Raw genomic sequence first — 21,194 nt, forward strand, 5'->3', positions numbered from 1 at the left:
TTTTTAAGGGTTCATTGTGTTGATGTGATGTGTCCTTCTGTAGAGTCAAAGGTCTTCCCACCAGGAAGAAGTACAAGTTCAGAGTCCTAGCTGAGAATCTGGCCGGAACTGGAAAACCCAGCAAGGAGACAGATCCGATCCTTGTCAAAGATCCTATCGGTACAAAAACATTTTCCCACTCACTTCAGTCGTGTATGCACCTAAAATCCTTTCAGAGCATTAAAAGCATCGTGGTCTAACTCTTCCAGATCCTCCATGGCCTCCCGGTAAACCCACGGTGAAGGATGTGGCTAAGACTTCCTGCTTCCTGATGTGGACCAAACCAGAGCACGACGGCGGAGCAAAGATCGACAGCTACGTCATTGAGATGCTCAAGAGCGGCACTGTGGACTGGATCCGCGTTGCAGAGGACATCAGCATCCTGGAGCACTTCCTGAAGGGCCTCATGGAAAAGCAGGAGTACTCATTCAGGGTGCGAGCCGTTAACGTGGCCGGGGAGAGCGAACCCAGCGAACCCAGTGATCCAGTGCTCTGCAAAGAGAGACTCAGTAAGAAGAACTGATATTTAGTCGAACTGATGTTCTAAAATAGACCCGTTGAACTAGAACAGACCAACATGCCAATTATCCAAGTTAAAATTTAGGGCAACTGGACTTAATGGACTTTGATTACGACTCCACAGAGGTGAAATAGCTGGGATTCCCTAGTCAGTCAGAACTGAAGAAGCTTCTCCGATAAGAGACAAAATGTCTTCAAGTATCTTCAACCAAGTCCGGTTGCCCTTAATTTTAACCTTCCTTGTATAACTATGACCCGGATGACGGCCAACATATGACAGTAAATCTTTGTCCTAATCTCCTCAGACCCTCCTACGGCTCCTCGCTGGTTGGAGGTCATCAGCATCAGCAGGAACAGCGCCGAGCTGAAGTGGACGGTGCCCGAGCGCAATGGAGGCTCGGCCATCACCAACTACGTGGTGGAGAAACGTGACGTCAGGCGTAAAGGTTGGCAGGCTGTTGATACCACGGTCAAGGAGCTAAAGTATACCGTGACGCCGCTCAACGAAGGATCGCTCTACGTGTTCCGCGTCGCAGCCGAGAACGCTGTGGGCATCGGACCGTTCTGCGAGCTGCCTGACTCTGTGCTGGCCAAAGACACTTTCAGTAAGCTAGAGGGTTGTTTCATTCATGTATAGATGAATTATTGGGATCAGGGGGACAGAGAAAATCCCCTCTGTTCGCTCGGTCGAAGGAGGATGATAAGAGTTTGTTTTGTTACAGCTACTCCCGGGCCACCATACGCCCTTACTGTTGATGCTGTGAGCAAGAGATATGTGGACCTGCAGTGGGAGGAACCTAAAAATGACGGTGGCAGACCCATACTCAGGTGGGGGGTTTCACCAAAAATGTACCAATGACACTATATTTTGGTCTTACACTTGTTTATTCCAGATTTACTTCTCCGGTGTTACAGTATGACAGTGTGTTCACCTTTCTGTGACCCTGCCCTCCAGGTATTCGCTTGAGAAGAAGGAGAAGCTTGGAACTCGCTGGGTGAAGTGCGGGAAGACTTCCGGTCCAGACTGTAAGTACAGAGTGACAGACGTCATCGAGGGAACAGAGGTTCAGTTCCAGGTCAGAGCCGAGAACGAGGCCGGTGCCGGTCATCCAAGCGAGCCCACTGAGATCCTCACCATCGAAGACCCAACAGGTCGGTCCGGTGATGATTAATGGCTCGTCAAAAAATCATAGAAAAGTGTAGAATGAGTCCGAATACATCTATTCCGTCCCTTCCAGGTGCCCCATCACCGCCCGTTGAGCTGCACGTTACCGGTGCCAGCCGGGACTTCCTGTCCATCGCCTGGAAGCCTCCACAGAGGGATGGCGGATGTCCCATCAGCGGCTACCACATTGAGATGTGCCAGGCTGGGACAGAGAAGTGGATGAGGGTTAACTCCCGTCCAGTGAAGGAGCTGAAGTATCGAGTGGAGGAGGGCGTGGTCCCCGAGAAGGAATATATCCTGAGAGTTCGAGCCATCAACGCTGTTGGAGTCAGCGAGCCCTCCGACATCTCTGAGAACGTCTTCGCCAAAGAATCTGACTGTAAGACCGTCTGCTGGGCTTAACGCCGTGCAAAGCTCTGTAAATCCTCGAACTGACACTAATGGTGGGTTTCCCCCTGTGTTTCCAGGTAACCCGACGCTGGAGTTCCAGACTCTGGACCTGGTTGTTGTGGAAAAAGAGAAGCTGCACATCCCGGTTCCCTTCAGCGCCGTCCCCTCGCCCAGAATCACCTGGCACAAAGACGGCAAGGAGCTGAAGGCCGACGAACGTCTCGGCTTCAGGTCGGTTTTCAGCAACGCTCCTGTATCTGCTCCGGGGTATTCTGTAGTCTGAGTGAGCAGCAGTGACTGATTGTTTGTGTCCAACAGGAAGGAGTATACTTCCTGTCACCTGGAGATCGACAGCAGCCTTCACGCTGATGCTGGACAGTACAAAGTTACTCTGGAGAACAAACTGGGAGCCGCCAGCGCCACCATCAACGTCAAAGTCATCGGTACCCAGTCACACACGTCCCGTTCTTACATGATAACCTCAATCTCCTGGACTCTGAGCAGCAGGTTACTTTATAACACGTCTCTGTCTCTCTGTCTTTAGGTCTTCCTGGTCCCTGTAAGGAAATTGTGGCCTCTGAGATCACAAAGAGCTCCTGTAAAGTGACCTGGGAGCCTCCGGACTACGACGGCGGCAGCCCCATCCTTCACTACGTCCTGCAGGTCTGAGATGGCAGCACTTTTTTTATTTTTGAGCTGCGATGATGGTTTAAAATCTGACCTCAGAGCCAGGAGGACAGTGAAGCTGATGTTTCTTTTGTGTGTTATTTGTTGGTGCGTGTGCAGCGGCGTGAGGCCGGCAGGAGGACATATGTCAACATGATGTCCGGAGAAAACAAGCTGAGCTGGACCGTCAAAGACCTCATTCCCAACGGAGAGTACTACTTCAGAGTCCAGGCCGTCAACAAGATCGGAGGAGGAGAGTTCCTTGAGCTCCGCAACCCGGTCATCGCAGAGGACCAGAAACGTAAGAAGAAACCGACGTTCCTTATTTGATGCGTGAAAATTAGATAATGTTTTAATTGTTGAAAGGCAAATGTTATTCCTGATATTCGTTACCTAAGATTGATCATTTTGTTGTAAACATGATTAAGATCAGAACATTCTTAAATCTGTTAAATTACAGAAACTCTGTTGCTGTACATATTTAGTTCCTCAGATGAGTAAATGAAACCAATGTATTAATAAAAACGCAGTTTGTGTCCAAGAGAAGTCTAAGTAAAATCTCTGGTCCCAGATGCTCCCGACCCTCCGGTGGACGTGGAGACCCACAACCCCACATCCAGCACCGTCACCCTGACCTGGAAGCCTCCCATGTATGACGGCGGCTGCAAGATCATGGGCTACATCCTGGAGAAGCAGCAGAAGGGCGACGACAAGTGGGAGAGATGCAACGACTTCCTGGTGCCCGTCCTGTCCTACACCGTCAGAGGGCTGACGGAGGGCAAGAACTATACCTTCAGAGTCACAGCTGAAAACGCCGCCGGGCTCAGTGAGCCGTCACGCAGCCCACCGTTCGTCAAGGCCTCCAATACCATTGGTAAGGATGACATGAGCTCCTGCTCACCTCAAAACACATTGTAGGGCAAAGACAAATTCATACAAAATGCTTTACAGACATTCAAATTTTTGATTTACATTTAATTGGTTGGAATTGGAAACAAATTTAGGGAAATAACACTCAAGAATCCTCTTCCTCTCTGAGAGCCAGATGTTCACACTCTCATGTCTGTATGCTAAGTATGAAGCTACAGCAAAATGAGGACACAGCTAGCCCGGCAAAATCCACCTGCTTCCTGACTCTTTCTTGGTTAGGACCAGTTCCCAGGCAACCAGCCCCGATTGCAGGACGTTGCTTCTCCCGATCCAAACTAGTCCGGCACTTTTTTGTACCAATCAAACAAACAAGATGTAACAGTGAGCTTTGGACAGAACTAGGCCAGCAACAAATTTGGAGGCAGTGCTGGTATTTAAAAAAAAAAAAAAAAAGTCAACAAATCAATGAACACAACATTAGAAGGCCACAGCTCTGACCTGTCTACTGGGTCAGGGTCTAGTGTAGGAACAGATCTGGATCAGAATTAGTTTTCTGATAAAAAAAAAAAACTTTTTGTTTTCTCTCAGACCCTCCGAAGGTTTTCCTGAGCGGCAGCCTGCAGTCTGGCCTCAGCGTGAAACGCGGTTACGAGATCTGCCTGGACGCCAATATCTCTGGCTCGCCATACCCAGAGATCACTTGGTATTGGAACAACCAGGTGATCCGGCCCGAGCCGCTCCGCAAGAGGCCCGAAAGACCCCTGAAGAAGAAGGTGGAGAAGAAGGAGGAGGTGAAGAAAGAGGAGGGAGAGGCCGAGAAGAAAGAGGAGAAGAAGGAGGGAGAGGTGAAGGAAGGAGAGGAAAAGAAGGAGGAGGAGAAGAAGGAGGGAGAGGTGAAGGAAGGAGAGGAGAAGAAGGAGGAGGAGAAGAAGAAGGAAGAAGAGGCGGCAGAGCCGGAGGTGGAGGAGACCGACTACCCGACGATAAACGAGCGTCTGGCCATCGACAACAGCCGCAGAGGAGCGTCCTCTGTCGTCATCAGGGACTCGTTCCGTGCCGACCACGGTGTCTACATGGTGAAGGTGGAGAACGACCACGGCATCGCCTCGGCGACCTGCGAGGTCAACGTGCTCGGTGAGAATTCATTTACATTGTCTGTTCTCTATTCTATAGATACAAGTATACAAGTTTAAAGGAATGAAAGGATAATACAATATAACTGTGTTGATACAGTGACTGGGAGTAAATGTTTACAGCATCCTCCTAGATGTGCTGTAGCTTCATGGGTAACATGATCATTTCCTCTGTCCGCAGATACGCCCGGGCCTCCAGTGAACTTCAGATTTGAGGAGGTCAGGAAGAGCTCTGTGATTTGCAGGTGGGATCCTCCTCTGGATGACGGCGGCAGTGAGATCCTCAACTACACTCTGGAGAAGAAGGACAACTCAAAGGTGGAGATCGGCTGGAGCAGCGTCACCTCCACACTGAGAGGATGCCGCTACCTGGTGCCCAAGCTCATTGAGAAAAAGGAGTACATCTTCAGGGTCAGGGCTGAGAACAAGCACGGCGCCGGCCCATTCTGCGTCTCCAAACCACTCATCGCCAAAAATCCTTTCGGTATGGTATTATTTACCGAATAATACCATGTTTGATCTATGAGCTACTCTATTTATATGTTGTTGTTTTTTAAAGTTTAGTTTATATAATGCTGAAATTTACCCCTGCTTTGTCAGTGAATTTAATTTATCCTCTGTATGAAATGGGTTGTGTAGGAAAGGTTGCCTTGAATGCAATAAATGCAACACTTGATGTTGAAAACTTTTTAACTCCGACAACAGCGTACGCTAGGATATTAATCAAGTGGACCCGTTATCGCAGGCAGTGAAATTTGGGCACAACGTTGAAAAGAATCAACATGACTAAACATGACTATGCATGACTAAAAATAAAACTTGATGTCTGGTCTCTTCCTCCTCCTCCTCAGAAACTCCCGAGGCTCCTGATAAGCCACAGATTGACGACATTACAGCCCACAGCATGCTGGTCACCTGGAACCAGCCAAACGACAACGGCAGCCCCATCATGGGATACTGGGTGGAGCGCCGCGAGATCAACAGCTCACACTGGGCCCGTGTCAACAGGTGAAGACTTTTCTATCTGAATTTGTAGACTGGGAAAATCTGGGTGTTAGCTGATGTTTGGGGAAATATACTAATATACAAAGCATACTGAGACCAGTTCACCAGGTATATATTTGCTATATTTTCTGAATGTTTCCCTCTGTCCTGGTTTTCAGGGACATGGTCCCTGACACTGAGCTGAATGTTGAAGGTCTACTGGAGGGGCTGACTTACATATTCAGGGTCGCGGCTGAAAACCAGGCCGGCCCCGGAAAGTTCAGCGCCCCCTCCGAACCCAAGACAGCTCAGGCTCAAATCCGTACGTAAAAAGTTCTAAACTCCTTTATGTTCAGTGCGACTCTGATCAAGGTTTCCATATCTGTCAAAGTTGAAGAAAATAATTGGCATTGCCATGTTGACTCCCGTTCTCCAGGATAATACTTGTTGAAAATGCTGCTACAGACAGTAATCAGAAACTTGGAGTAAACTAGAATCATGAAGAACCACCAGGAGTTGTGAACAGGATATTTATGGTCAGTCTCAGAGTTAACGTGTCTTATCTGTGTTTATTCAGTACCTCCTGGACCTCCAACTGCCCGAGTGGTGGAGACCACCGACCACTCCATCGACGTGGAGTGGGACCCACCTGCTGACAACGGTGGAGGAGAGATCCTGGGATACCACGTGGATAAGGTGAAATCATCAGTCCTCTGATACTTTTTCAGCTTTACTCACATTTGTTTCTATTTGTATCTGCAGGTTCTTATTCACTGAATGTTAAACATTCAGTTTAGACTAATGTTTCTGTGGTGTTCTTCAGGCCATGGCTGGTACCAAGGACTGGTCCAGGTCTACAGAGCGTCCCTGGAAGACTCGGGCCTTCACTGTCTATGGAGTCCGAGAGGGAGCCAAGTACCTAGTCAGAGTCATCGCCTGCAACGCTGCCGGAGAGGGAACACCAGGATTCACAGAGTCTGTGTTCGTCAGGAATCCTGCAGGTCAGCCACAAAACCCTAGAGGTCAAATGTGGTCTAATTCAGTGTTGATGGAAATCTCGTAGCTTTTTTTTTTGTTGACATCTTTCCTTGTTGCTGGTTGCCCTCCCCAGAGTTGCCAGTGATTGAACTGGCCCTGTCCGTCAAGAACGGTATAGTCATCAGAGCCGGCGAGACACTTCTTGTACCCGCTACAGTCACAGGTAAACCCTACCCATCCATCACCTGGACCAAGGACAACAGCAAACCCGACAAAGACCGTGTGGAGATCCTCACAGAGGGCAATGACAGCATTGTTTCAATCAAGAACGTCCAGAGGAAGGACTGCGGCAAATACCAGATCTCTGCTTGCAACCCCAGTGGCAGCAAGTCTGCTTCAACCAGAGTGGAGGTCATGGGTGAGTGAAAGTCAGGGCAGAACTTGATGAAAAAACCTGACTGTTAACTGGCAATGAATTGATGCTATGAATGAAAAATTAATACATAAGCATAATATTGTGTCATCTTCAGACGTCCCCGGACCTGTGACGGACCTCAAGCCCGTTGTTGTCACTCGCAAGATGATCTTCCTGAACTGGGACGACCCTGAGGATGATGGAGGCAGCGACCTGACCGGCTTCATCGTGGAGCGAAGAGACCTTAAGATGCACACATGGAGGCAGCCTATTGAAACCGCCTCCTCCAAGTGCGAGTGCGTGGGCATCATGGAGGGACAGGACTACTTGTTCCGCGTCATTGCCAAGAACAAGTATGGCATGGGCCCACCCGTAGAGCTTGGACCCATTAAGGCTGTGGACCCACAGGGTAAGCCTAAAATCACTTGATTTTAATTCAGAAATGATTGCTGAAATTATTTTGTGGGACCAAGAATTCAGTAGGATGAAAAGTCATCTTGGTAGAAAAATCTAAATTTGCACTTAAGGCTAATCATTGCTTTGGTGGTTCTGCAGGCCCACCATCGTACCCTGAGAAGTTCCACTACACCGAGCGCACCAAGAATTCCATCACGCTGACCTGGAAGCCACCGCGTAATGATGGCGGTAGCCCTGTAATCGGCTACTTCGTTGAAAAGAAGAGGCAGGACCAGCAGGCCTTTGAACTCTGCAACACAGAGATCTGCCCCAACATGACCATGACTGTAGAGGGCCTAGAAGAAGACTGGATGTATGAGTTCAGGATCAAGTGCGCCAACCTACTGGGAGAGAGCGAGCCATCCATCCCATTCACTGTGGTCATCCAAGACGATGAAGGTAAGTTAATATTTGAAAAACTGATTTCCTTAGGGATGCTAATAGTAGGCACTAGTGTTTTTCTTTCTGTGCTGATTTGTTTTGCTCCCATCCTATTCCTCTCAGTGGCTCCTGAGGTCCACATGCTGAAGCACTTCAAAGGTGATTCAATTATTGTGAGGAAGGGTGAGCCCATTGAGATCCCAGCTGATGTCCTGGGCCTCCCCATCCCTAAGATCGAGTGGACAAAGGATGACGTGGTGATCGCGCCCACCGAGACTCTGCTGATAGAGACGGTGGAGACCGGCCGGATGAACTGCAAGACCACGCTGTCCATCCCAGCAGCCAACAGGAGGGACCGTGGCAGCTACACCGTGTCTGCGTCTAACAACATGGGCTCAGCCAAGCACACCACTACTGTCATGGTGCTGGGTGAGTTGAAACTTGCCACTGACTCAATCAGAGGCAGAAAAGACAGGATGCGCTTATGTAAAATACTCTAACTGTATGGTGCTCTCCTCTCAGACCGGCCACTTCCACCCAGGAATTTGGCAGTGTCCAACATCAGGGCGGAGTCTTGCTACCTCAACTGGGACGCACCGCTGGATAATGGTGGCAGCGAGCTGACCAACTACATTATTGAGAAGAAGGATGTAGTGAAAGAGGAGCCGGAGCTGGAAGAAGGTCAAGAAGCTCCACCTGAACCACAGTGGGAGCAGGTTACCAACAGCATCATTGAGAGGAAATATGGGGTACGTCAACAACAACAATAATAATAATGATAACGGGGTTCTCATAGAACTTTTTGCATTAAATGGAAATGCCACCTCCCTCTCCTGCAGGTGTGGAACCTGGAGACCAATAAGACCTACTTGTTCCGGGTTAAAGCCGAGAATCGCTATGGTATATCCGACCCCTGCACAACAGAGGAAGTCCAGATCACAGACCCATTCGGCCTTCCAGGCCCTCCAGAGAAACCAACCATTGCAGAGTACTCCAAGACCTCCATGACGCTAACCTGGGAGCCTCCCAGAGACAACGGCGGGTCTATGATTATTGGCTACTGGCTGGAGAAGAGGGAGAAAGGCACTGCCTACTGGGCCAAAGTCAACAAGGTGCCAGTCACCAAGAGGGGCATGAAAGGCTGGGATTACCAGGTGAGTGGGTGGGGCTTTGTTTCTGTGTTGGCACAGAATCAATTTTTCATGTTGAACATAAATTATTGCCTCAGTATTCACAACTCTATGTGCGCTGCCTTAAGAAACTTCTCACCTGGGAAGCGTAGGATCTGCTTTCAAATTTTGTTGACCTCCTACATACCAAAATAGAATTTTGTCGTACACTTAAACAGACCTAAAGACTCCAGGATGGCTCGTCATTGACCTTTAGGATAGTCTGTCACAGAGAAATCCGTAGATCTGTCACAGATCATCAGAATGCTTTATCACATACTTTTAGGTAGGTCCATTGAAGTCCTTTGGAAAGTCGATCACAAAGCTTTAGAAAAGTCCATTAAAGACCTTTAAAAATGGTATGTCACAGACCTTCAGGATAGTCTGGTACAGGCCATTAGGAAGATCTTTCACACACCTTCAGAAAGGACGATCACAGTCCTTTATTATGGTCTCAGGAGTAAGTCGCATCCACACATTTTCTCCATCTCCCAGGTGACTCGTCTGATCGAAGGAACAGAGTATGAGTTCAGGGTTGCTGCCTGCAATTCTGCAGGAACTGGACCATTCAGTGGACCATCCGACTCTGCTTTCGCTGTCGACCCACTCAGTGAGTAAAAAAACAAGTCCTCCTCTGACCACATCAGTAATCTTAAACAGACTAGTTTCTCTGTTTTTTGGAAGTTTGGAAGATCTTCCCAAATTGGATACTAACTGCTCCTCTCCACTCCAGCTCCTCCTAGCATGCCTGCTGCTCCTGTGGTGGCTGATAAGACGAAGCACAGTGTCACGTTGTCCTGGAGTCCACCAGAGAGGGACGGAGGAAGCCCCATCAAGGGCTACATTATCCAGATCCAAGGTGAGGGCACATCTGATTGGGTGAGGGTCAATGACCCCGACACGCTGCACCCCACCACTGAGTTCACCGTGCCGAGCCTTCGTGAGCTGAAACGGTTCCGCTTCAGGATCATCGCTGTCAACGACATCGGCGAGTCCGACCCCAGCCCCCGCACCAGCGAGGTTCTCATCGAGGATGTCAAACGTATGTCCAACTCTAAACTTTCAACTTCAACAAATAGATGTTTTCTTTCATTGCTGTCCGAATGTGTTTCTGTCCATGTCTCTCTGTCCTTCACTGACGTTTCCACTGATATTTCTACTCCGACAGTTGCGCCTTCTATCGATATTCACGTAATGGCCGACGATCTGCTGTGCATCCGTGCCGGAGATCCGATCAAGATCCCCGCCAGCATCAAGGGTCGCCCTGTTCCCAAGGTAACCTGGGACTATGATGGCAAAGCCAAGTCGCACAAGAAGAACAAGCTGCACACACTGCCTGTGGACTCTGAGGTGAGGCCCTACAAAGAAACACAAGGATTTACTTCGCATAAAACAGTATAATAGAACTCTGTCTTCTGTTCAGGTCAGTTGTGTTGTTGGATTTTAGTCTAATTTTGGAACTGTTTTTGTGTATTCAGGTTGAGTCTACTGACACCACGTCCACTGTGACCATCCCCGTCAGTCTGAGGAGTCACTCTGGACGCTACACCATCACCGCCAAGAACAAGTCCGGACAGAAACATGTCAACGTCAGAGTCAATGTCCTCGGTATGTCTGTATTGTTTTTATCTAGACCTCGAGGTTGGATACATCTCTAAACTGTTCTGCTACAAGCTCGCGCCTGAGCTTCAGAATTCCTTTCGTAAAAGTGTGTATGTTGGGGTCATAGTTTTGTTGTTCTTGGATCTTTGACTTTAATTTTTTCTCGGGTGCAGATGTCCCCGGAGCTCCAAAGGAGCTGAGGGTTACTGACATCAGCCGGTCAACCATGAGACTGATCTGGAAACTACCAGACAACGATGGAGGAGAGAGAATCAAGAGCTACTTTATCGAGAAGAAATGTGTCACTGACAAGGCCTGGACGAAGGTGAACATTGCTTTAGTTGAATGTGGGATATAGACAGTTATTATGTACACTGCAATTATCATGTTAGCTTGAGCTACAGTCAGAATAGCCACAATTATGAGAATAAGACCCATGTTAAATAAATTCTGCTGTTGGTGATTGATTAACTGATGAATTGGTTGATGTGTGATCAGGTGAATGCAGCCTGTGCTAGCCAGGCCTACGTCGTGCCAGGTCTGCTGGAAGGTCAGGACTACCTGTTCAGGGTTCGTGCTGAGAACAGACTTGGATTCGGCCCGTTCACTGTTACCAGTGAACCCGCCCGGGCCAGAGACCCCATCTGTGAGGACAGATCTACTATTCCAGCCACAGAAATACAGCACGATCTGCCAAAACCTTAGTGGAGTTGTTTTACTAATCTCCCTCTTCTTCCTCAGACCCACCCGACCCCCCCACCAAGCTGAAGGTCAACCTGGTGACGAAGACCACCACCACTCTGAGCTGGGAGCCTCCCAAAAACAATGGCGGCGCGCCGGTGAAGCATTACATTATTGAGCGTTTGAGCTGGGACACCAGCGGCAAGGAGAAGGAGACCTGGAAGCAGTGCAACAAGAGGGATGTGGAGGAGCTCACCTTCGTGGTGGAGGACCTGAAGGAGGTCAGTCTATCTCCTTTAAAGGATCACACCTCTCTCACTTTGCTACTTTCTGCCTTTATTAAAGGAGACCTATTCTACTGCTTTTCCAGTCCTATATTGTAGTTCTATGACTCCTGTATGGCAGCTTTGCATGATTCAAAATTCAAAACTTATACACTTCGTGTAGGCCTTCATTTCAGCCTCTGTCTGAAACAAGCTGTAGATGCTCCTGTCTCTGTAAGGCTCAAAGCCCACTCTCTTCTGATTGGCCAAGACCTTAAGCATGTTACCAGGCTGTTGTTGTTGCTGGGCGGAACAGGCAGACTGAGCGTTGCTGTGGGAGCAAATGACCATACATGGAACAACGTTGGTAGAAAAAGCAGTTGAAAAGCGTTCAGAACAGGAGGAAATCTGAGGTTTTGGCTCACAGGGATTTCTTTTAAATACTCATTATTTGAAGCTTTGGCCATGTTTAACATAAACATCCAACATTGTTAAATTGTACATAAGTCATAAGCCATAATAGGTCTCCACTAATGCTCAGTAACAGTTCTTAGCACAGGGTGGAGCTTGTATACCAGTGGGTTTACATTTCATATAGATTCCAGGCAGCAGTGAGCTTTTCATTTGTGCAGAGGTTGTGTTCAAACAAATCGGGATGTTAGGTTGCTCTTTAAGTCTTTTTAACCCATTTTATTGTGTCATATGTTCATTTTTTGGTTTATTTTTATACCTGCTGTATCTGTGTGTAGTAATCAAATTGTGCTTAAACGTTGTGGTTTTAAAAAGATGCATTCAAATAAAGTGTATTGTTCATTACTGTTACATACTAAGTGACAACAGATGCACCCAAAATTGGAACCTTGAGAAACCATAAATTAATTTGATGTAGAGTTATAACTGATGGACTGGTAGAATATGTTCCTGCTTGAGAAATACTGTTTGAAGCCAGTGGAGAGGTGAGGCTGAGACTCCAGCCCATGATATGATCAGATATGTTATATATCAGATGTCAGATATGATCAGCCCATGCTTATCCAGATATTACTGTAGTGTATTACAATTGTCTTGTCGTTGACCCCCAGGGAACAGAATATGAGTTCAGAGTAAAAGCTGTGAACGCCGCTGGACCCAGCCGACCCTCCACCACTGCTGGACCCCTGGTCATCAAGGATCAGACATGTGAGTAACAGGCGCTTCAGCCAATTACAGGCTACCTGTTTCACCTTTTTCAGTTAGGACTATACAAGCACTGAGTTTTAAGACTGATATTTTTATACCACTGGGGACAGAAAAGTGGAACAGTTTCACTCCTGGTTGAACAACTACTGGGAGCCTCAGAAAGAAGTTTAAACGTTGTTAACTGCCGGCCACTTAATGAAGAATCTCCTTTCTTTCTGCAGGCGCTCCCACCATTGAGCTGCGTGAGGCCATGGAGGGCGAGGAGGGCTGTGATGTCAGCGTTGTGGCGAGGGTGAGCGGCTGTCCTTTCCCCACGCTCACCTGGCAGAAGGCCAGCCTGGCCAAGCCTGAGGAGAAGGCCGCCATCCATTACGACCAGCACATCAACAAACTGGTGACCCAGGACAAGTGCACGCTGCTGATCCAGCAGGCCAGCAGGCTCGACAGCGCCCTCTACAGCCTGACAGCCAGCAACAGCCTAGGCAGCGTCACCAAGGACATCAAGCTCAGCGTGCTTGGTGAGAAACCTGAACACTTGTCTTAACACCCAACAGAAATTGTCCAATAATAACTTTGCAACAGTAACTAGTAAGACAGATCAAACACTGTTTATCTGCTCTAATGTGAGGTGCCTGCAATAGTTAGCATGAGTAAGTAGTTCACCACCATCAGAGGCCAAAAGAGTTAGAATATCATTAGCTAACTACATGATTTCGTAGAATTACATGTCAAAGGAGCAGCTGGAAACAATAAAACATCAGCCTGGAGTTTTCTACCAACTCATGAAGCTAATGTTAGCTTAATTAGTTAGCTAGCTACAGCTGATAGCGTGTCACAGTGACCGTTTGGTAGAAATCAGAAGCTGCTTTTGTTTACTTCTGTCTGAAATCAAGGATCTACTGTTTAAATAACTGCTGGGACTTTGATGGTAGCTTTTCTAAAAACTGCGATGAAAGTTGTGATGTTTCAACTTTAGAATTGTAGTTGAATCATCAAACAGTCCCTCCAGGACTTGGCGGGCCTGACCCTAACCCTAACCCTGCATATTTAAACGAGCTGACCTTGGTTCTGTCCTGCAGCTGACCGGGAAGCAGCAGCCTATGTCTCAGTGTCTCGTCTGACGTCCTCCATGTGTTTCTGACATTCTCTCCGTATGTTTTGCGGCGGAAAAGAATTTTTTGTTCGACCACGACACTGCACGTTCTTCAGAACAGTTTACTCTTTGGTAAAGAAGATCTGGATCCTGGTCTTCACGTCCCTTTGCTGTTATTTTTGTAAGACAAATGTGAGACATTGGTATCACACGTGTCCGCTGCGTGTTCTAAACAAGGAAGTGAGATTGCTGGCGTTGACCGAAAAGTTGCAGTGATTTGGTTAAAATTGCAAGTTGCACTGAATTCACCCTGTTATTGTAAACTGTAAATGTGCTGCGTGAGAATTGGACAGTTATTAGCGAATGAACAATTACTATTTATTTAAAATCAAGAAACAAAAACATTTTAATTGATGACAGGTTTGATAGTCATGTTTGAGGTGGTTTATTCGGTAAAAAAAATAAACATATTTGTTCTTTGCAGCTTTTCCAGAGAACGATATCTTCCCGTGTTGAGGCTACATGAATGTTTCATTTTAAAACAAATGTGACTCACCTTCCCTCCACCCCCCCCAGGACCTCCCGGCCCACCTGTCGGACCAATCAAATTTACCGAGGTGTTTGCGGACAGGATCGGCCTTGCCTGGAACCCCCCCACAGACGACGGCGGATCCAAGATCACCAACTACGTGGTTGAGAAGCGCGAGGACAACAGGAAGTCCTGGGTCCACGTTTCCAACGACCCCAAGGAGTGTGCCTACACGGTGAACCGGCTGACGGAGAACCACCAGTACGAGTTCAGAGTCATGGCCCAGAACAAGTTTGGAGTCGGGCCACCGGTGGTCAGCGAGCAGGAGAAAGCCAGAAACCTCTTCAGTGAGTCCAGATCAGCCTGCTCTAATTATGAGTTTTTTCTTTAGTCAAAGGTTCCTTATAAAATTCCTTAACTATGAACATTATTAATTATAGTATTAGTTATTATTAATAGTATTATTAGTTGGCTAGTTCACTTCCAAGATCAATAACAACATTATCTAAAACCTGCAGCCGTCCCGGGTCAGTGTGAGAAACCGACTGTGACAGACGTCTGTCTGGAGTCCATGACCGTCAACTGGGACGAGCCTAAATACGACGGCGGCTCCTCCATCACCGGCTACATCGTCGAGAAGAAGGAGACCACCGCCAAGCGCTGGGCCCGCGTCACCCGCGAGCCAATCCGCGCTCTGCCGCTGGGCAACAACTGGGACGTCACTGGCCTGCTGGAGGGCGCCATGTACCAGTTCAGGGTCATCGCCGTCAATGCCGCCGGCTGTGGTCTTCCCAGCCTGCCTTCTGACCCCATACTCTGCAGAGACCCCATCAGTAAGAAAGACATTTTCACTGTATTACAGTCGTTAAATATTTAATTTCTTCACGCCTTCTTTAAACTCATTAGAGAGCCAGAAAGCAAAAAGACCTAAAAATAAATGTGAAGACATCACTGTTAAGATGTAACACACACACTCTTGTACCTGAATGTAAATCTGACCCTCTACGTAATCACTGCTGGCTGATAGATATCCATTTTCAGCAATAGGCACAAGTTATGGATATGTGAGCCAGCTGGCACATCAAGGGACATAAAATGAACAGAGAAATGGAAAAGCAAAACAAAGTAAAATGAATTTGTGTCCTAAAGGATGAAATCAAACTAAAAAAAATAAGCAAGTAAGTCTTTGAATCAACCTGTTTCTGTAATCGAGACAAGGTCACACCAACTTATAGTCATGCTCATCACCTTAATCGCTGTAAACATTCGTTAGCACAAGGTCCACATACAGGAAGTTTTCCACAACTTTCAGCCAGATTTTGTGGCCTTCATGATGTGACTAAAAGCTCTGGGAAATGTCCAGTAACGTCCAGACTAAACTTCTGTGAGTTTGATCTGATGATGCTGAAACCGAACTTACAGTATTTGTGTGTGCGTGCAGAGCCTCCCGGGCCGCCGACCCCGAAGGTGACGGACTGGACGAAGTCGACGGTGGAGCTGGAGTGGATCCCGCCTCAGGTGGACGGAGGGTCAAAAGTCACAGGCTACATCCTAGAGTACCAGGAAGTGAACAAGGAGGAGGAGGAGAAAAAGGCTCAGAGGAAGCTGCTGATGATGAGCGAGGAGGAGGAGAAGGAGCCCGAGAGCGAGGAGGGCTGGGAGAAGGTACGGAGATGTGAACCTCTTCAGAAATTAGAATGTAATAAAATATGAAACATGAAGACGTTAACAATGAACCTGTTGAGTTTTCATTTCAGTGAATCTGGATAGTTGATAGTTGTTGTGTGTGCCCTGATCTCTCGTCTCTCTGCAGGCGAAGGACACAGAGATCAGAGGAACCAAGTTCGTGGTGGCTGGCCTGAAGGAAGGCGGTCTGTACCGCTTCAGAGTCCGAGCAGTGAACGCCGCCGGAGAAGGAGATCCAGGACTCGTGTCTGAGCTGATCGAGCTCAAAGACAGAACAAGTAAGACTCTGAACATTTAACTGTGGTCCCGACAAGCAGTGTTTCTAATGGTAGGAACATTTTGTTAAAAACAAATCCTCACCTTCTCCTCCAGTTCCTCCTGAGATGGACCTGGACGCCTCGGTGAAGGAGAAAATCGTGGTCCACGCCGGTGGCACCATCCGCATCATCGCCTACGTTTCTGGTAAACCCGCACCGCAGATCACCTGGTGCAGAGACGACGGCGAGGTGCCCAAAGAGGCCGTGGTGGAGACGACGGGCATTTCGAATTCGCTGATCATCAAGAACTGCAAACGCCAACACCAGGGCATGTACACGCTGAGTGCCAAGAACGAGGGCGGAGAGAGGAAGAAGGCCATCATCGTCGAGGTCCTGGGTGAGTCAGCCTGACCGGGATGATCCTTCATCCAGAGAGAAGAACAGTTATCAGAAATTTGTTAAGAGCTGCCGTATTTGCATGTAGATATACCTGAATGTAGATTTAATTAACTTAAAGTAAAACTAGAACTTTTAATCTGAGGTTTCTGTCCGCCTCTCCCCTCCCTCCAGATGTCCCCGGACCGGTTGGTGTCCCCTTCGCCGGCGAGAACCTGACCAACGACTCCTGCAAACTGACCTGGTACTCCCCCGAGGACGATGGCGGCTCAGCCATCACCAACTACATCATCGAGAAGAGGGAGTCGGACCGCATGGGCTGGACCTCGGTGTCCTACACGGTGACGAGGAACAACGCCGTGGTGCAGGGACTCATCGACGGCAAGGGCTACTTTTTCAGGATTGCAGCTGAGAACATCATCGGCATGGGACCTTTCATTGAGACCGACAAGATGGTTCTCATCAAGGACCCCATCTGTAAGTCCGACACACAGCAACCTGAAATATTTTTAAAAATACATCCTGATCCTTTAGGTTGTTTTGTCGAGTCACAGCTTCTGGATTTTCTCATGCTTGTGTTTGTCTCCTCCAGCCGTCCCGGAGCGTCCGGAGGACCTGATCATCACCGCAATTACCAAGGACTCTATCTCTGTTGCCTGGAGACCGCCCAAGTACGACGGTGGCGCCGAGGTGACTGAGTACGTCCTTGAGTCTCGCATGATCGGAAAGGACAACTTCACGCGGGTAGGTGGAGAGGACAAGCTGCTGGATAAGAAGTTCACACTGACAGGACTGAAGGACGGCTCGAGCCACGAGTTCAGAGTCTCCGCCATCAACCAGGTGGGACAGGGCAAACCGTCCTTCGCCTCTAAGCCTGTACAGTGCAAGGACGAGCTTGGTGAGTGACGCAACCACAACAGCAGAATTTATAAATCATGCATTCCATTAAAAAATGTCATGAGCTAAAATTGTTGTCTCCCTTCCACCTCAGAACCTCCCACTCTGGACCTGGACTTTAGGGACAAGATGATGGTGAAGGTGGGAGACACCTGCACACTGTCGGGACGCTACAGTGGTAAACCAGCCCCGGCTATCGCCTGGACAAAGAATGGAGAGGAGCTGAAGGCGGATGACGAGATCGGCCTCCACAGCACCACCCGCCACCTCAGCCTGACCATCAGCAAGACCAAGAGAGAGCACAGCGGCCTCTACTGCGTCAGCGTGGAGAACGCCGCTGGGACTCGCACAGGACTCTGCACCATCACCGTGGTCGGTGAGTCGCTGCTCCGCTCAAACTCTGATTCACAGCGGATATACTCCCGGATGCGGATGTACTCCTGATATCCGTGCAGGTTTTAGTATTTGAAAAATCACCACTGAAGACACTTTTTTGTATCTATAGAACGAGATATAAAGCGATAGGAATGACTTGATCAGCCTGTATAAAAAGTCACCCGTATAAATGCTTCCCCCTGTCAGACCGTCCTCAGCCTCCCATGGGCCCCGTGGTGTTCAACGAGGTCTACAGGAACTACATGGTGATCTCCTGGAACCCTCCTCTGGACGACGGAGGCTGCGCTATCTCCAACTATATCATCGAGAAGAGAGACACCAACAGAGACCTGTGGATGCCTGTCACCTCGTCCTGTACCAGGACCACCTGCAAGGTGTGCAGATCAGAGCTGACATGCTCAGACGAAAAGATAGTTTAACTAGAGAAAACCTGTTTGGGTTAAACTATTCAAAAGCGTGTGAGAAAATTACAGTTAAAGGACAAAAATAGAAGTTATTTGTCATTTCACCAATCAACAATTTACTAAAGAGTCAACAGACTAAATACACAGATCATGTTCCAGGAGCTGATAGTAGCGTAGCTGATCTTTGTAGTAGCGTCCATGTTGATCCCACATTCTGACACATGAACACACACTGAACGACTTCACAACTCTAGAAATGGGACCATCCGAGGAGCACTTGAATGTACCGTGAGCTGCTGGTTGCAATTTGCAACCCTCACCACTAGGTGCCTCTAAAACTTACACACTGAACCTTTGATTGTATATTCTGATATATTACCACGTAAACAGGCAATAATACTACTACAGGAAGTAAATGATTGTATTCTTAATGATTTAACATGACTTATACTTTTTCATTTAAAGGTTCCATGTGTAAGATTTTAAGAGATTTATAAAAAATTTCAACAGGATGTGCAGATGTAACAGCTCTGACATGAAAGACGTCTATGTGTTCTGTTGCAAAAATTTCTGTTCAATTCAATAAACTTTATTAATCCCACTAGGGGCAATTAGTTAAGAGCAGTATTTTTGCAACAGTACATAACACAACTCACACACATTATTCACAACATTTAAGCAGCCAGTATGTGCACATTTAAAACCCCAAAGGACCCTATAGGGAGATTAAAAGTTTGATCACCAAAGAGATATGGGTCCGGATTGACAAGTAGGTTTAAAAGGTTTAAAAAGTGCACGCCAACATAAAAAAAACCCCGTAAAAGCACACATAAAAACACGCCTGATTATAATCAGGTGTTCAGCATTCATGCTGCTCTCTGGTCGCACAGAAGCTTGCGCGCCCCGGAAGTGACGTTCACACAACTCAGTTCAATCAATTACTGCTGAAGTTAGCATGCTAACCAGCTAGCCCAACTGTCAACTTTTAGTACTACAGTTATTGAGGTCGTCGATACACAGCCAAACACTTGACAGTAACTCCTCAGTACTGACAAACGCCTCCTGCTGTCTGTTACTTCAGGTGCCGAAGCTGATCGAGGGTCGCGATTACATCATCAGGATCATGGCTCAGAACATCTACGGCATCAGCGACCCCCTGCTGTCCGCAGAATCCAAGGCTAAAGACATCTTCAGTAAGTCCTGACAAACACACTGACAGAGATGTTCATACAGAGGGGGTCACGTAGCCTGCTGAGGAGTCCATTCTAGAAGTGTTGTTAAACCAGCAGCAGCAGGTAGTGCTGGTGAGGCATCAGGCAGTGTCTCATCAGTGGGACTACATTTGTTTGTTTCCATCACAGAGGTGCCCGACGCTCCTAAACAGCCCACGGTAAAGGAGGTTTACCATGACTCCGCCCTCGTCAGCTGGGAGCCACCTGCCGACGGAGGGAAACCTATCACAGGCTACATTGTGGAGAGGAAGGAGACCATGGCCAACAGGTGCACAAACACACAGCGCTACAAACTTCTGTCGTTCGGAGGGTAAAGCTATGCCCCCAGTCCGAGTCTCACCGGTAAACTGTTGGGTATCAACAGTTCAGCTGCAATTTTATGAGCTACACATCAAGTAATCGGTTAAATTAGGCGATTAATCAAAAAAGGGTAATGTTTTCAAGTGTTCTTATTCGTCCGAGCAACAGTCCAAAACCCCAGAGATGTTGAAAAGCAGCAGATCCTTACAAGGAAAAGCTGCAGCCTAGACATACAAATTTTGGCTTAACAGTTACCTGATTCATAGTTTCGGTAATATATGCATAATGAAACTAGTATCCCAACCCTGACCTTGACCCATAAAATGTGAAAGAGCAAGGCTGCAAAACAGAATATGAACATGTTTGTCAGTGGCTAACAGATTAGCTGTTAATGTTTCTGCTTTCAGGTGGGTTCGCTGCAACACAGAGAGAATCCATCCGAAGGTGGAGTACTGGGTGACGGAGCTGCTGCAAGGCTGTGAGTACGAGTTCAGAGTCAGCGCTGAGAATGAGGTGGGAGCCGGAGACCCGAGCCCACCATCCAAACCCGTCTTCGCCAAAGATCCCATCGGTAAGTTCACCTCTTACAACAACACTTAATTGCATTGCTATTACTGTGCCAATTCATGACAAGAATACCTACCTGTCCTTTGCCACAGTGAAACCCAGTCCACCGGTGAACCTCCAGGTCATCGACTTCACCAAGGAGTCAGTCACTCTGTCCTGGCAGCCTCCCACCGACACCGGCCGAGGAAAGATCTTCGGATACCTGCTGGAGTTCCAGAAGGCTGGAGAGGAGGAGTGGAGCAAGGTAAGGCGGCTGTCCAATTACCATGAAATCTAACAGCCATGGCCCCCCTCGCATCTTCTTATTCTCATTAAATCTGTAGTGAACCTTGATATTGGAACTCTTGTCCTGCTTCTGTCCTCAGGTGAACCAGACTCCAGACTCCTGCCAGGAGACCAAATTTAAGGTGATCGGCCTGGATGACGGTGCTCTGTACCGCTTCAGAGTCATGGCTGTTAACGCTGCCGGAGAGTCTGACCCGGCTAACTTGAAAGAGCCAATCAGAGTGCAGGACAGACTTGGTGAGTCGTCATTTCAGTGGTTCAG

At 47.9% G+C, this 21,194-nt stretch overlaps 1 protein-coding gene across 4 annotated transcripts in view; it reads left to right on the forward strand.

Moving 5' to 3' along the window:
• ttn.2 (titin, tandem duplicate 2) overlaps positions 1 to 21,194 on the forward strand; it is a 231,626-nt gene that overhangs the window by 146,742 nt on the left and 63,690 nt on the right. For all 4 annotated transcript variants that reach the window (XM_038719985.1, XM_038719986.1, XM_038719987.1 and 1 more), the window contains 46 exons: positions 44 to 159; positions 249 to 548; positions 864 to 1,163; positions 1,281 to 1,386; positions 1,514 to 1,710; positions 1,797 to 2,102; positions 2,191 to 2,344; positions 2,432 to 2,556; positions 2,658 to 2,776; positions 2,900 to 3,080; positions 3,351 to 3,653; positions 4,238 to 4,783; positions 4,964 to 5,266; positions 5,634 to 5,790; positions 5,946 to 6,088; positions 6,344 to 6,462; positions 6,590 to 6,767; positions 6,878 to 7,162; positions 7,275 to 7,568; positions 7,715 to 8,014; positions 8,120 to 8,425; positions 8,519 to 8,745; positions 8,836 to 9,150; positions 9,661 to 9,775; positions 9,899 to 10,207; positions 10,334 to 10,515; positions 10,644 to 10,773; positions 10,941 to 11,092; positions 11,266 to 11,413; positions 11,509 to 11,729; positions 12,794 to 12,890; positions 13,112 to 13,408; positions 14,560 to 14,859; positions 15,031 to 15,345; positions 15,954 to 16,177; positions 16,326 to 16,476; positions 16,571 to 16,852; positions 17,026 to 17,328; positions 17,444 to 17,749; positions 17,843 to 18,124; positions 18,331 to 18,518; positions 19,630 to 19,741; positions 19,910 to 20,048; positions 20,488 to 20,651; positions 20,740 to 20,891; positions 21,013 to 21,169. In XM_038719985.1, coding sequence (XP_038575913.1) covers positions 44 to 159; positions 249 to 548; positions 864 to 1,163; positions 1,281 to 1,386; positions 1,514 to 1,710; positions 1,797 to 2,102; positions 2,191 to 2,344; positions 2,432 to 2,556; positions 2,658 to 2,776; positions 2,900 to 3,080; positions 3,351 to 3,653; positions 4,238 to 4,783; positions 4,964 to 5,266; positions 5,634 to 5,790; positions 5,946 to 6,088; positions 6,344 to 6,462; positions 6,590 to 6,767; positions 6,878 to 7,162; positions 7,275 to 7,568; positions 7,715 to 8,014; positions 8,120 to 8,425; positions 8,519 to 8,745; positions 8,836 to 9,150; positions 9,661 to 9,775; positions 9,899 to 10,207; positions 10,334 to 10,515; positions 10,644 to 10,773; positions 10,941 to 11,092; positions 11,266 to 11,413; positions 11,509 to 11,729; positions 12,794 to 12,890; positions 13,112 to 13,408; positions 14,560 to 14,859; positions 15,031 to 15,345; positions 15,954 to 16,177; positions 16,326 to 16,476; positions 16,571 to 16,852; positions 17,026 to 17,328; positions 17,444 to 17,749; positions 17,843 to 18,124; positions 18,331 to 18,518; positions 19,630 to 19,741; positions 19,910 to 20,048; positions 20,488 to 20,651; positions 20,740 to 20,891; positions 21,013 to 21,169 — 10,106 coding nt within the window. The remainder of the gene's footprint in view (positions 1 to 43; positions 160 to 248; positions 549 to 863; positions 1,164 to 1,280; positions 1,387 to 1,513; positions 1,711 to 1,796; positions 2,103 to 2,190; positions 2,345 to 2,431; positions 2,557 to 2,657; positions 2,777 to 2,899; positions 3,081 to 3,350; positions 3,654 to 4,237; positions 4,784 to 4,963; positions 5,267 to 5,633; positions 5,791 to 5,945; positions 6,089 to 6,343; positions 6,463 to 6,589; positions 6,768 to 6,877; positions 7,163 to 7,274; positions 7,569 to 7,714; positions 8,015 to 8,119; positions 8,426 to 8,518; positions 8,746 to 8,835; positions 9,151 to 9,660; positions 9,776 to 9,898; positions 10,208 to 10,333; positions 10,516 to 10,643; positions 10,774 to 10,940; positions 11,093 to 11,265; positions 11,414 to 11,508; positions 11,730 to 12,793; positions 12,891 to 13,111; positions 13,409 to 14,559; positions 14,860 to 15,030; positions 15,346 to 15,953; positions 16,178 to 16,325; positions 16,477 to 16,570; positions 16,853 to 17,025; positions 17,329 to 17,443; positions 17,750 to 17,842; positions 18,125 to 18,330; positions 18,519 to 19,629; positions 19,742 to 19,909; positions 20,049 to 20,487; positions 20,652 to 20,739; positions 20,892 to 21,012; positions 21,170 to 21,194) is intronic.

Source organism: Micropterus salmoides, unplaced genomic scaffold (genome assembly GCF_014851395.1).
Source record: "Micropterus salmoides isolate LMB-PRFRI ecotype aquatic unplaced genomic scaffold, ASM1485139v1 Ms_hic_scaffold_15, whole genome shotgun sequence".
NCBI lineage: Eukaryota > Metazoa > Chordata > Actinopteri > Centrarchiformes > Centrarchidae > Micropterus > Micropterus salmoides.